Source organism: Chiloscyllium punctatum, chromosome 32, assembly GCF_047496795.1.
Source record: "Chiloscyllium punctatum isolate Juve2018m chromosome 32, sChiPun1.3, whole genome shotgun sequence".
NCBI classification, from domain to species: domain Eukaryota; kingdom Metazoa; phylum Chordata; class Chondrichthyes; order Orectolobiformes; family Hemiscylliidae; genus Chiloscyllium; species Chiloscyllium punctatum.
The window spans coordinates 23,849,133-23,862,094 of record NC_092770.1 but is presented as its reverse complement, the minus strand read 5'-3'; the positions used below and the strand labels follow the sequence as shown (position 1 = coordinate 23,862,094).

Sequence of the window (12,962 nt, the reverse complement as noted above, 5' to 3'; positions counted from 1 at the left end):
ATTCAACTGTACCTAATGTAGTGTGTACAGTTTTGGATGCCTTACAATAGGTGTGCAGCCAATATTCACCAGATTTGTTCCCAGGTAAGATTGCTGTATGAGGAGAAATTGGGCACACCAGACATGTATCCTCTTGAGATTCAAAGAACATTGAGATGATCTTATTGAAATCTGCAAAGTACTTAAAGGGATAGACTGGATTGATGCAAATCAGATACTTTATATGATTGAGGAGTTTAGAACCAGGCAACACAAGTTAAAAATAATGGTGATGCCATTTAGAGCTGAGATGATAATTTCCTTTTACTCAAGAGTAATGAATCTTTGGGGATGCTCAGTAGTTGAGTATATTTAATGTCGAAGTTGTTGAATTTTTGATTATCAGTGTCGTGAAGTGTTATGGGGATATTTTGGTAAACCACATTAAAGTGTTTGGTCAGCCTGTTTGTATTAAATGATGGAGTAGGCTTGTTGGGCTGAATGGCCTACTCCTGTTCCTATGCCCCTAATGGGTGGATATATGAGGAGAAATGTTTTTACTCTATAGTGTTTTACAACAGTTATTCCAAGAATGATGAACTTCAGTTATGTGGATGGATCAGGAAGCTGGGACTGTTCTCCTTAGAAAAGACTCAGAGGACATTTGATAGAATGCTTGAAATCATGACTAGGTCCTGGATGCAGGTTTGCTCGCGAAGCTTGAATGTTTGTTTTCAGACGTTTCGTCACCATACCAGGTAACATCTTCAGTGAGCCTCTGGATGAAGTCCACTTTCCATTAATATGTTTTGGTTTACTTGGGTTGGTGACATCATTTCCTCTGTGATGTAATTTCCTGTTCTTTTTCTCAGGGGGTGGGAAATGGGATCCAAGTTATTGTGTTTGACTTACTGGCATAAAATTCACTAAAGAGGAGGAAGACAACAGCAAACTGCCATTCCTAGATGTCACAGTAGAGCGAACATCCAATGAGGAATTTCAAACCAGCGTCTACAGCAAAAAAAACACACGGCCCAAATATTGATCTACAGAAGCAACATCCTAATATCCACAATCAAAGCTACATTAGAACATTATTTCAATGAGCCACCACACATTGCAGCACAGAGGAACTATGTAGCACAGAGGAAAATCACCCATACAGTGTATTCAAAAAGAACGAATGAACTCAGTCTGCTGATTTCTCAGCAACAAACCCAAACAAGCAGACAAAATACGTCTATAAATATTAGCCACTCTCCCCTACATCAATGACATCTTGCAAATGACTGCCGGACTACTCAGACCCCTTAGCATCATGGTAGCCCACCAACCCACGAAAACAGCAGTTAATGAATTTGAAAGACCCTACACAGACAACAAGTAAAACTAATGTCATTTACAAAATACCTTGCAAGAACTGTAACAAACACTGCATTGGACACAGGTAGAAAACTAGCCACCAGGGTACATGAGCATCAACCAGCACAAAAAGACATGACCCACTCTCACTAGTATCCTTACGTACAAATGAGGGAGGACACCACTTCGACTGGGACAATACATCCATCTGAGGACAGGACAAACAGAGACATGCACAAGAATTCCTTGAAGCATGGCATTCTAACCAGAACACACTCAACAAACACATTGACTTAGATCCCATTTACCGCCCCCTGCAAAAAAAGAACTGCAAATGATATCACCATAGGAAATGACATCACCAACCCAAGGAAACCCAAACATATAAATAGAAAGCAGACTACACCATCAGTGCTTCATCCAGATGCTCACTGAAGATGTTACCTAGTATGGTGATGAAACGTCTGAAAATGAACCTTCCAGCTCAGCGAGCAAGCCTACATCCAGAACCTCAACCTGAGCTACAAATCTTCTCAAAACCCTCTATCACAAAAAGCAGCATCTACGTTAAAGTAGTAATTAGGAAAGCAAATGCAATGTGGCCTTAATCACAAATGACTTGAGTGTAAACAAAGTAGCTTTGATACAGCTATGAAGGGCATAGGTGAAATCACATCTAGAATACAATGTAGAGTTTTGGTCTCCTTTTTTAAGGACAGAATACTTAAATTGGAAACAGTTCAGGGAAGGTTCACTTGGCTGATTCATGGGCTGAGGACTTGTCTTTTGAGAATAAGTTGAGCATTTTGGACCTAAACCTTCTGGAGTTTAGACAAATGAGATATGTTCTTATTGAAACATGTAAGATTTCATGGGGTTTGACAAAACAGGTACTCAAAAGGTAAGCTCCCTCTTGGCAGAATCCACAGTTTCAAAATTAGTGTCTTCCATTTAAAGTGGAGGTGAAGAATTTCTCCTGGAGAGTCATTAGCGTTTGAAATTCTCTTCCATTGGCAGCAGTGGAAGCTGGGTCATTATCTAACTCAGTCTTGAATGTATTCACAACACCAGGTTATAGTCCAACAGGTTTAATTGGAAGAACCACTAGCTTTCCTGATGAAGGAGCGTCACTCCGAAAGCTAGTGTGCTTCTAATTAAACCTGTTGGACTATAACCTGGTGTTGTGTGATTTTTAACTTTATACACCCCAGTCCAACACCGGCATCTCCGAATCTTGAATGTATTCAGATTTGTGATCTACAAAGGAGTTTAGAGTTATTTGGGGCAGGCATGAAAGTACAGTTGAGGTCATAGACATATTAGCTAGGAGCTCATTGAGTGGCAAAATTCCTACTACCTATGCTGTTATGTTATGCAAGTCAAAAATGAGGACATCAATATGAAGTGAATGGTATTTAAAAAAGGGAACATCAGGGAACAAGCATTCTTGTTCTAATCTGAGAAACGACACCTAACGATATGGTGGAGGTAGATTCAATTGCGCCTTTCAAAAAGGAATTGGTTAAGGAGGTGAGCAGAGAAATTTGGAGAGCTACAAGAAAGGGCAAGGAAGTGGGATTAGCCGAGTTGCTCTTGTGGAGAGCTAACATGATAATGTCAGGTTATGTAGCCATTCAATGATTCTATATTGAGCTGCATTCATTTCCAAACTGTTGCTTGAAGAACATTGTTAAAAAATAAAATTCCTGAAGCTTTGGAATAGTATTTTTAGCTCATCTGAGCTTATTTGGTCTTTGTATATCATTGAAATTGTTCCTTGCAAAATGAAATGTGTTGAGTACAATATTTGGACAATTTTTTTGAAGACGCTTATTTGTTTTTACAGCACTGATGAAACTGCCTCAGAAAACATCTTGAAAGCAGAATTGACTATGGCTTCTCTCTGTGGCAAACTGAGTCTTGTTACACCAAGAGATGCATTCATCACTGCTATTTGCAAGGCGTCTCTGCCCCCACATTATGCACTAACTGTTCTGAATAGTTCTTCTGGTGGTTTACATAAAAGTGAGTAGCTTTTATACATTGTAGATGTTAGATTTTTATGTAATTGATTTTAGTTTGTGATTTTGAAAAGTGGTTATGGACAAATTGCATTGTTAAAATTTATCTCTGGTTTTGTTGGAAATGCAACTCTGGCTGGAATGAAGGCTTTTCTCACTTAGGTTCTGGATAGGAGAGTTCTTCCACTGAACACGCTCGTTTTCCTCTTGAGAAATTGCAGTAAATTAAATAGCACTTCTTACACTGATTTGCTGCTGCTTCGTGGAGATATTGATTTGCGTGCTACTTTGACATTGGAATTTGTTAGTAAATGTGCTATTTGCTTTGGTGCTAACCATATGGTCAAGAATGGACTGTGCACAGTGGTGAAACAGCTGATGTCTGCCGGACTGATAGTGGGGCTGGTACATTTGACTTCAGTATTCCGAAGCAGAAAGTGATCAAACTGGAATAGTTTCTGCTCCTGGTAGTATTGCTGGGAATTACGCAAGTATCAATACCAGGCTAATGGAAGAGGAGAAGGTCCTTTTCTGTTGTGTATGTCACAGTCAGTACATTACACATTTAAGAGACATACTCACAGTATCGCCACAGTATGTAGCATGTGACCTAAGGATATAAATATCTCGGGCGCCTTTTAACTCTGATTGTTTGAAGCATTGCAAGCTACAGGTAAGCATGCTGCTTTGTATAACTTAATGGCTTAATATTAACCTAAACTCTGTGCCTGTGGAAGTAATATTTATATATAATAGCTAGCTGTAATGAACATCTGTTGGATTATTCAATATTACTAATTATGTCCTAGTTTCATATGTTACAAAGGGTAAAATAAGCATTGTCACATCCGCTAAAATAAAATCCTATCATATTCTACTATTCATTAGATTGTGATTGATCTTTACCTCAAGTTCATCTGTTTAATAATCTGATACAACAAAGTCAATCATCTTCAGTCTTTGTTAATTTAGTCAAGCCAACATCCACAGCCTTTTGGGAGAGGGTGTCCCAGATCTCCACGACCGTCTTGATTTCACTGCTAATTGACTACCACCGTTGAGGGTGATGGGCTGGGGATGCCTAGAGTTAGCATTTAAGGATGGGAGGGGATTCTGGTTATATCTCACTCCAACTCCTGGAGTTCTTTCCACTGCCATCTACAAGACCTTCTGAAATGCTCACAAGGTGAATTGGGCAGGGATATAGATGGACTCAAAACGTTTTTGTAAAGCTTCTTCCTGTTTAATAATTTTCCGAAACGTACATTTTGAAGGATCATGATTATATTTGATCATTTGGTTAAACTTGTGAATAGCAGTAACAGCTTGTGGAATCATGACACAGACATCCGTACCTTTGTGAGAGATGGGGAACCAGTTGGTGAAGCAAAATATAAAGATAACATTTGTTGATGTATCAAGCTAATCCTCAGTAATAGACTTAGTAAATCAGATCATCTGACTTTTATATTGTTGTGAAATGTTTCTGTTAACAATTGATATTCGAAGCAATTTTATCTTTACACCTTAAAGATATCAGGATCTCATTTCCTTTTGATATAATTGTTCTTGGAGGGCTTGACTGGAGAGCTACTAGGAAGCTAGTTCCCTTGGCTGGAATATCTAGAACTCCAAGTCACAATATCAGAAAAGGGGTCAATCACTGAGGACTCTGATGACAGATTTCTTCACTCATATGGTTAATCTTTGGAATTTTCTGCCCCAGAGAGCAATAGACGTTCAATTAATGAGTAAATTTAGAGAGAAGTATAAGATTTTTCAGACACTAATGGACTTGATTGGTGTGGAGTAATTGGAATTGGTACAGAAGATCAGCCAACATCTTAAGGAATGATGGAACAGGCTCAAGGTCCCTATCACCTACTTCTCTTGTTCTTGATATGTTTTCCTTTCTAGCGTATTCCATTCAGGGTCAAAGTGTGCAGATGATCAGCCCATCAAGTGATTCACATCAGCAGGTGGTTGCAGTGGGTCAGCCTCTCACTTCTCAACACCAGGGGACTGTTATGGTAAGATATCTTGTCCTGCATTTTTAAAATAATTCTTTGGCATAGTGCATTTCAGTCATTCATTTAACATAAATAAAACTTTTCTTTCCCTCCTCAAGTTGACTGCGAAGAATATTCAGTGCATGCGGACATTGTTGAGTTTAGCTCATTGTCATGGTTCGGTGCTTGGAACATCATGGCAGCTCGTTCTGGCCACTCTACAGGTATGATCAATCTCCTGCTCATTTCATCATCGTTTACAAAATCTAGAATTTGGATTTCATTTTACGTTGGCATTGTTATAAGTTTATTTATTTCAGTTACAGAAATCTAATTTTCAGCATGGCACATGTAAGTGTGTGAATTGCCTCTGGATGTGAGGTCCCTCTTCAAAAACAAAATGGTTTTCTTTGGATGAGACATGAAATCAGTGTTTCCAATGATTTGGTTAGAGGATGTCAAAGGCTCATTAGCAGAACAAGAAGTTACCTTGTATCCCAGTTAACAATCCTGCCTCAATCAACACCACCATAAACGGATTAACTGGCTCTCTCTTGTAGAATCTTGCTGAGGCTGGCATATTTGCTCTCACGAATACAGTTGCTGTGTTCCAATTTATACAAAAAATTAAGCAATCCCTTCTACCGAGTGGGAAGCCACTCCAGAAAGGAGATTTGTACAATATTAATATTATGAAGTTTGTTGACTCTTATTCCCATTTGGTGTGATTCACTGTTGGGAGTACTGATTTAATCTAAAGCCTTTTAAAAGCTTCTGAGAAAAAAATCTTAAAAAACCGATTATATAGTCATTACCCACTTTGCCATTTTAAGATTTAGTTGTGTGCGCTTTGACTGTCGTATTGCACGACTAAAATTCATTGTCCCGAAGCAGTTTGCAGCCATTCTGAAGTTGTGATAGGTCCTACCTTAATGCAGGCCCTTCCCTCGTGCAAGTAAAGTATTTCTGGATTCCACAATAGTTTTCTATACTTAAATTTATCGAATCTCCAAGATATTGTCGCCTGTAAAGTTGTAGAGCTTTTATTCAGTGCAGTTTGTTACAGATAGCAGCTGGCCAAATGCTTCACTTTTGAACCATTCATACCTGCAGGTCTGTGCAATGTGGTGTCGTTTTGTTTTTAGAATTATAGAATCCCTACAGAGTGGAAGCAGGCTATTCAGCCCATTGAGTCCATACTAATTCTCTGAAGAGCATTCCACCCACACCCACCCCCTCTTACCCTATCCCTGCAAGTCTGCATTTCCCATGGCCAATCCACCTAACCTGCACATCTTGGGGATTTGGGAGGTAACTGGAGGAATCCCACACAGACACGAGGAGAATGTCCACACAAACAGTCACCCAAGGATGGAATCAAATCTGGATCCCTAATACTGTGAGGCAGCAGTGCTAACCACTGAGCCTTTTATCCAGTTACAAAACACAAAATTTTAAATTAATTTAATAGAACACACATAAAATGTCATTCTGGTTTGCAAGTTATTTGGCTGCATGGCACTCAAGAATTTCTGAAGAAAAGACACAGTGTTGAAACTTGTCATCTGAGCTCATCAGGCAATTCAAAAGGAGTACCAAAGAAAAGGGAAAACAGCAATGCTGTGTGAGCAGTGACTGCTGATTGGTTGGCAAGAGGTGTTTGCATGCAGAATGCACTTGTTAATTATGATTGCCAGTTATCTGCCAAGCTTTGTTGAATTATAAACTATGGCTTTAATTTACTCTAACTGGTCAATGCGTTGCCCAAGGAATGATCCAGGGGATGATTGTCATCTATTTTGTTGAGTTGAAGCAGGCATAGTTCATTATATGTTCTTTGTCTGAAAAGAACAGGGCCCTGTGTGTTAATGTATGTAGCTTCCAGTATATGCAATTGCACTACACTGTGATCCCAATCAATCCAAATTGATTGTCAGTGGATATACTTACTCACTCAGAATTATTGTGCAAATGGTCCGTCAGTCATGGAATCATGTCTAATGCCAGGGGCACTGTTAGTTTTGCAAATGCAAGTTTGTTGCGTAAATCAATACCTTCCTTGCTCCATGCAGCAAAAAGGCTATGCTTTTTGACATGATACACCAGTTTTTGGGACAATATAACCGACATACCTAATATCACATCATAATGAAATTCATATTACTCAGTTGTGTAGCAGGTACTTATGAATTATTCTGATGAGCTAGATGTAAAAGTTTCATAAAATATGTCGTCTTTTCAACAATAATTTCTGGATTTGCAGTTTGAAAAATTATGCAAGCAATTGTGCAGTTTTATAGCTTAACTATAACTGCTTTCACTGTGATCACTGTTGCTGGTTTACATTTTTATTTTGCTTTTGTAGAATACTAAGGAATAACTAAAATTGTGAGTTTTCATGGAACTGAATTAGACTTTTTCTTTATTAGCATCTTGTGTGGATTCTGGGCTTGAAGCCTGCAAGTGGAGGTGCTCTGAAACCAGGGAGAGCTGTTGAAGGGCCAAGCACAGTAAGTAACTATGTTCCATTTAATTTGACCTTGCCCCCTCTCATTGCAGAAGAGTCAAAATGAGCCTGTTATGCGTAGACAGGTGTAATTAAAGACTGGAGTTTGATTTTTCTTTTTGAAAATTTCAGTTTATAAGGTAATAATTTTAAAAAGGGTTTCTTTGTTTGTATTACAAATTGATATGAATTTAATAGTACAGAGAGATTTTTTAAACCCCCTGAATTGTAGCAATAACACTTGATCTACACACAGCTGTCAGCCCTTTACTTCATTTTATGGACTTGTTCGCCCTTGAGGTCATGTTGCATATCCATGTATAAATAATGAATTTGTGGTTTAGGTTCTGACCACTGCTGTCATGAGTGATTTGCCAGTGATTTCAAATATCCTTTCAAGATTATTTGAGAGTTCCCAGTGAGTATGATCTCTCAATAAATAAAATTCATAAATTTAGTGTGGAATATTGTAAACTGTTGGTTAACTTGTGTTTTAAATCTAATTTGAAGGTATCTTGATGATGTCTCACTCCATCATATGATAAATGCTCTGTGCTCCTTATCGACTGAAGCCATGGATATGGCATTTTGGAACAACAAGGTACAAATAGAGGACTGGTTGAATGTATAGCTATCATAGTAGCTACTGTATGAATAGTCAATGTTTCCACCACTGAAGTTTCTATCTTGTTTTAGTTTGCAGTGCTCTTTTCTACATCTCTTACAAGGAGAGATCATTTGGGGCGGCATAGTGGCTCAGTAGTTAGCACTACTGCCTCTCAGCACCAGGGACCTGGTTTTGATTCCTATCTTGGGCAAGTGTGCAGAGGTTGCACATCCACTAGGTGCTCCTGTTTCCTCCTAAAATCTGAAGATGTGCAGGTTAGGTGGATTGGCTGTGCTAAATTGCCCTTAATATCCAGGAATGTTCAGGCTAGGTGGATTAACCATGGGAAATGCATAGTTGCACGGATAGAGTAATGGGGGGAAGATTTGGGTAGGATGCGCTTTGGAGGGTCAGTGTTTATTCGATGGGCCAACTTACACATTGTGGGGAGTCTGTGATTTGCAGAAAATCTGGAATTGAGACCTCAAAAATGAAGTTAAATAATAGAAATGAAACAGTTACAGAAATGAAACACTTCATAATATTTGTGGGTTCTGGAGTTCATTTCAAACTTGTTCTGAGGTGCTGTTTTCTCAATCACATTCTGTGCTTTCCTCCAAATCTCCACCATCTTTTATCTAGATAAATAAATGTTTCCTGACATCACCCCTAAACACTTTTAACTTTAAAATTATACCATAGAGGGGAGTTCAGAACTCCCCACTGGTTTATGGTTAATGGCTTCTCAAACCAATGTGAAAGCAATCTAGAGCAGAGGTCATATTGCTATGGCAAATCACAAGCGTATTGTGTCGTACACAAGCGTTTCTCCAAATATCCCCTTGGTTACAAAAAAAAATGCACACTCTATCATTCAGTTACAATTTGCCCATAATATATGGTCAACCAAGAAAATGACCATTTCTGAACATAACCTGTGCTTGTAATTGTCACTTCCACTTTAGCCTATCCCTGTATGTGCATTTCTTCCATAATCTTTAAAACATTCAGGTCTTTTAATGGCATCCATGCATATTGGTGTTCACAGTTTGACTGATATCTGCTCATTCATGAGCTCATGTTTGTTTCAGGTGAGTGTCATTCTTGTGATAAATGCTTTATCAAAACAAGATAGTTGTCTTTCAGACTCTATCTCTGCTAGATTGGTGACTTTCACAGAATGAACTCCACAGAATTGTTTAACTTTCGAGAAAGTTACTGCTTGTTCTTTTCCCCAATACCACTGCAACTCCTGAGTTTGTGCAGTTGTCTACACTCGGATGACAAATCAGGCAGGAAATTTTCCAAGTTAATCACTCCTTTCACTTTTATTGTTCACTGCATCTCTGCGACAGCTCTCATTTTGTGAGGATCCTGAAATAATTTTTAAATTATCTGTACATAATCTATGTACTTAACTACATAGATTATTTTCAATCGCATCCTTCCGTTGTTCAGATTCAGGTTCATCTGGCGAACTCTCTCGCAGTTGAAATAGATTCTGATCATGGTCTGTGATGTTTTCTTCCATTGTATTACCACATTTATAGACAAGTAAATCATTGTCAATAGTTTCCCATCTGGAGGACCACTGTCCATGTCATGACATTTGTGTTGATGCTCTTCCAGAATAGCGGAAATACCAAATCACATGCATAGCCATTTGTATCTCCCAATTGGCATCTAAATTGTATTTTAAATACTGCTGCTTTCATTAGCTTCACTTGTTAGTAACAGTCATTCAATTCAAGGGTCATAAAGACCTTTAACTTGACAAGTTGTGGGAGAATTTCTTCCATGCTTGATAAAAGGTGGTGAGCTCTCTTCAAAGCTTAGTGAGATCCTTAGATTTATGCATATTTCCAGCTTTCCTGTTTTCACTGCTATAATGCTGCTAATCCTGTAGAAGTTGTCATTTTTGAGTACTAGCTTCCTATCCAGCCTGTTCTTCATCTACTGCCCAGATCAATGGGTCTTCATTTTTCCCATTGCTTTGCCTTTCAGCTCATTTGTCTTTTTGGGTTGAGTATTGTTCAAGTGTACAACCTCAAACTTACTTCAGAGGTTTTCATTTTAAAGTTATCATTTTGAGCCACTTTGCACAGATTCGTGAAACTCATGATGTTACACAAAGTACTGGTGGTCTACCTGACATTTCACATTCACTTGATGCATTCCTTCTCCAATCTTCATTCCAACACTCATCATTTTAGACCTGATGATGCCACCTGTTCAGTGGAGAGTGATTTATTGGAGCCAATGCCTGGTATCTCTTAAGCAATCTTTGTAGACTTGCTTTGATTCTTTCCAATTAAATATTTGTGTGCTAAGTGACTCAGCACAGCTTTTTCGTTGCCAGATCATATTTCCTTTTGTTTTGTGTAATGTCCTCCACAATACATAAATTATATACTCTGGTCTTGATTTTTTTTCCCAATCCTTCTCTATGTATTTCTGTTTTCCTATGATATTGGTCTGCTTTGGCCTGGACTATCTCTCAGCACAATACAGTGTGTAACCTGTTCTCACATGAATAGTCTTTACCCGATATTTAACAACTTCAGCACTTCTGCACTTGTCAGTATCTTCCTTGAGAGTAAGTTTCTCCTGTTTCAGAAAACATCCTCTCCAGCAAGGGTTTTTTGTGCCTAATACAGTCCTGTGTTTCATGAGATCACCTTTCATTGGTCCAAATGCTAAGACTTCAGCGAGATAGGTTAGTGTCATCACATGTTAATCATTATTTTCTGTCTCCCTGTGAATTTTGTTGAATACTATCCATTCAAAATGTTTTACAAGGCCTTAAAAATTTCTTCAGTTTGACATTTAAACTCCTCAGTGAGGTCTAGGGCACACTATGGTTTGTGTCTTTGCCCACCCACGGGTAATGAAGTTGATACTTTTTTTTTCAGTGTTTTTTTTGTTTAATTCTGTAGGTGCTTCATAATTTTGATACTGAGATAGGAAGAAATTCCCATTCTGTTTAATATCACCTTTCGTTTCCACAGCATCAGGGACTCAAATTCACAGCCTAACTCGCCTGTAAATCAAAGTTGCAGATTGAAGTTCCAATTCTTCCTTTTCTTTCTTACTGGCATTGACTCTCTTAGAGGTCTGATAATCCACACAATTTCAGCTACACACTTTTGGCAGCATATTTCATGTACAGTGTGTTTTTAATGGCTTCTCAAATCAAAGTGTGAAATCGTGACAATGGCAAGTCGCAGGTGTTCAAAGCCCTTACAAATATGTTTCTTCAAACGCCCACCAGAGAAAATCTTTTTTGTGTGTCTATGTTATCTCCCTTCTTAATCATTTAGATTAGAATGCCGTAAGTCTTTTTTATTCAAAGAAATGCACCCTAGTCTGGCGAACTGTCTACATAATTTAACTATTTCAACCCTGGTATAATTCTTGTGAATCTGTATTATTTCTGATGCTAATGATTTGTTTATTCTTTAATTAGGAGCCTTCTCTATTTGCTGTTGCTAAATTGCTCGAAACAGGATTAGTGAATATGCACCGAATTGAGATCCTCTGGAGGCCTTTAACAGGACACCTTCTGGAGGTAAAGCATTTAATTTTTAGTGTTTTCATTGTTAACTGTGTGTGTAACTTGCATCAGAGTTACTGAGAAAGTGAAGCATTTTAATTCAGCAAATACATGCTTCCCACCTATGTTTTTAGTATTCATTTAATATATAGCAGCAAGTTGCTTAGAATTCCTGATTATTTGAAAAAGAGGGAAAGAAGAATGACATTAAAATTACATAAATGTCAAATACTGGGGGCATTGTTTATTTTTTTAAAAACACAGCTGCAATTTACCAAATATTTCTCAAAAATAAACCATGTTGCTTAGAAGGTAATCTGAAGAAAGAATAACTTACGAATGTATATCAAAATTGGTGGGGTTTAAGTAGCTTCAGATACCATAATTTCCTACTGGACTAATCAAATGAATATCCCTCAAAATTTGAAAAGTCATACTTTAGTTTTGTGGGGATATGATTCCAAGGTTACTTGTCCTGGAAATGATCGTGTCAACTTAACCAGACTATTCTCGCACAGTGATTGCTCTTATAAGGCACCTGTTCAACTTTAGTTTGGGTTATTGAGAAAGCTAATTAAGCTGCATATGTAACTTCTGCATCTGAGGTAGAAGTACCTGTTGTTATCTATGGTAGTTGAGGGGAAAGTATTCATTTTTGGATCCCCTCTATCTTTGTGACGTACAATTTAAAGTTTAGTAAAACCAAACACAGCATTATTAATTAGTGAAATACAATGTTTGGGTTCATGACAGTTTGTTAAAATCTTGGGACACAATAGAGCAGAAATCTTTTCTATCATTTTGTTTTTCATAATTATTCTGAAATAGTGGCTCTTTTGTGCCTCTAAAGTTTGAGAAAGTGGTGATGAGCTGAAAAATGTGTTGCTGGAAAAGCGGCGCAGGTCAGGCAGCATCCAAGGAGCAG

The 12,962-nt window shown here is 38.1% G+C and overlaps 1 protein-coding gene across 2 annotated transcripts in view; it reads left to right on the top strand.

The window, feature by feature from the left end:
• mon2 (MON2 homolog, regulator of endosome-to-Golgi trafficking) overlaps positions 1-12,962 on the top strand; it is a 120,094-nt gene that overhangs the window by 67,877 nt on the left and 39,255 nt on the right. For both annotated transcript variants that reach the window (XM_072551912.1, XM_072551911.1), the window contains exons 14-20: positions 3,188-3,366; positions 5,280-5,392; positions 5,491-5,595; positions 7,801-7,881; positions 8,222-8,295; positions 8,388-8,478; positions 11,951-12,052. In XM_072551912.1, the coding sequence (XP_072408013.1) occupies positions 3,188-3,366; positions 5,280-5,392; positions 5,491-5,595; positions 7,801-7,881; positions 8,222-8,295; positions 8,388-8,478; positions 11,951-12,052 (745 nt within the window). The remainder of the gene's footprint in view (positions 1-3,187; positions 3,367-5,279; positions 5,393-5,490; positions 5,596-7,800; positions 7,882-8,221; positions 8,296-8,387; positions 8,479-11,950; positions 12,053-12,962) is intronic.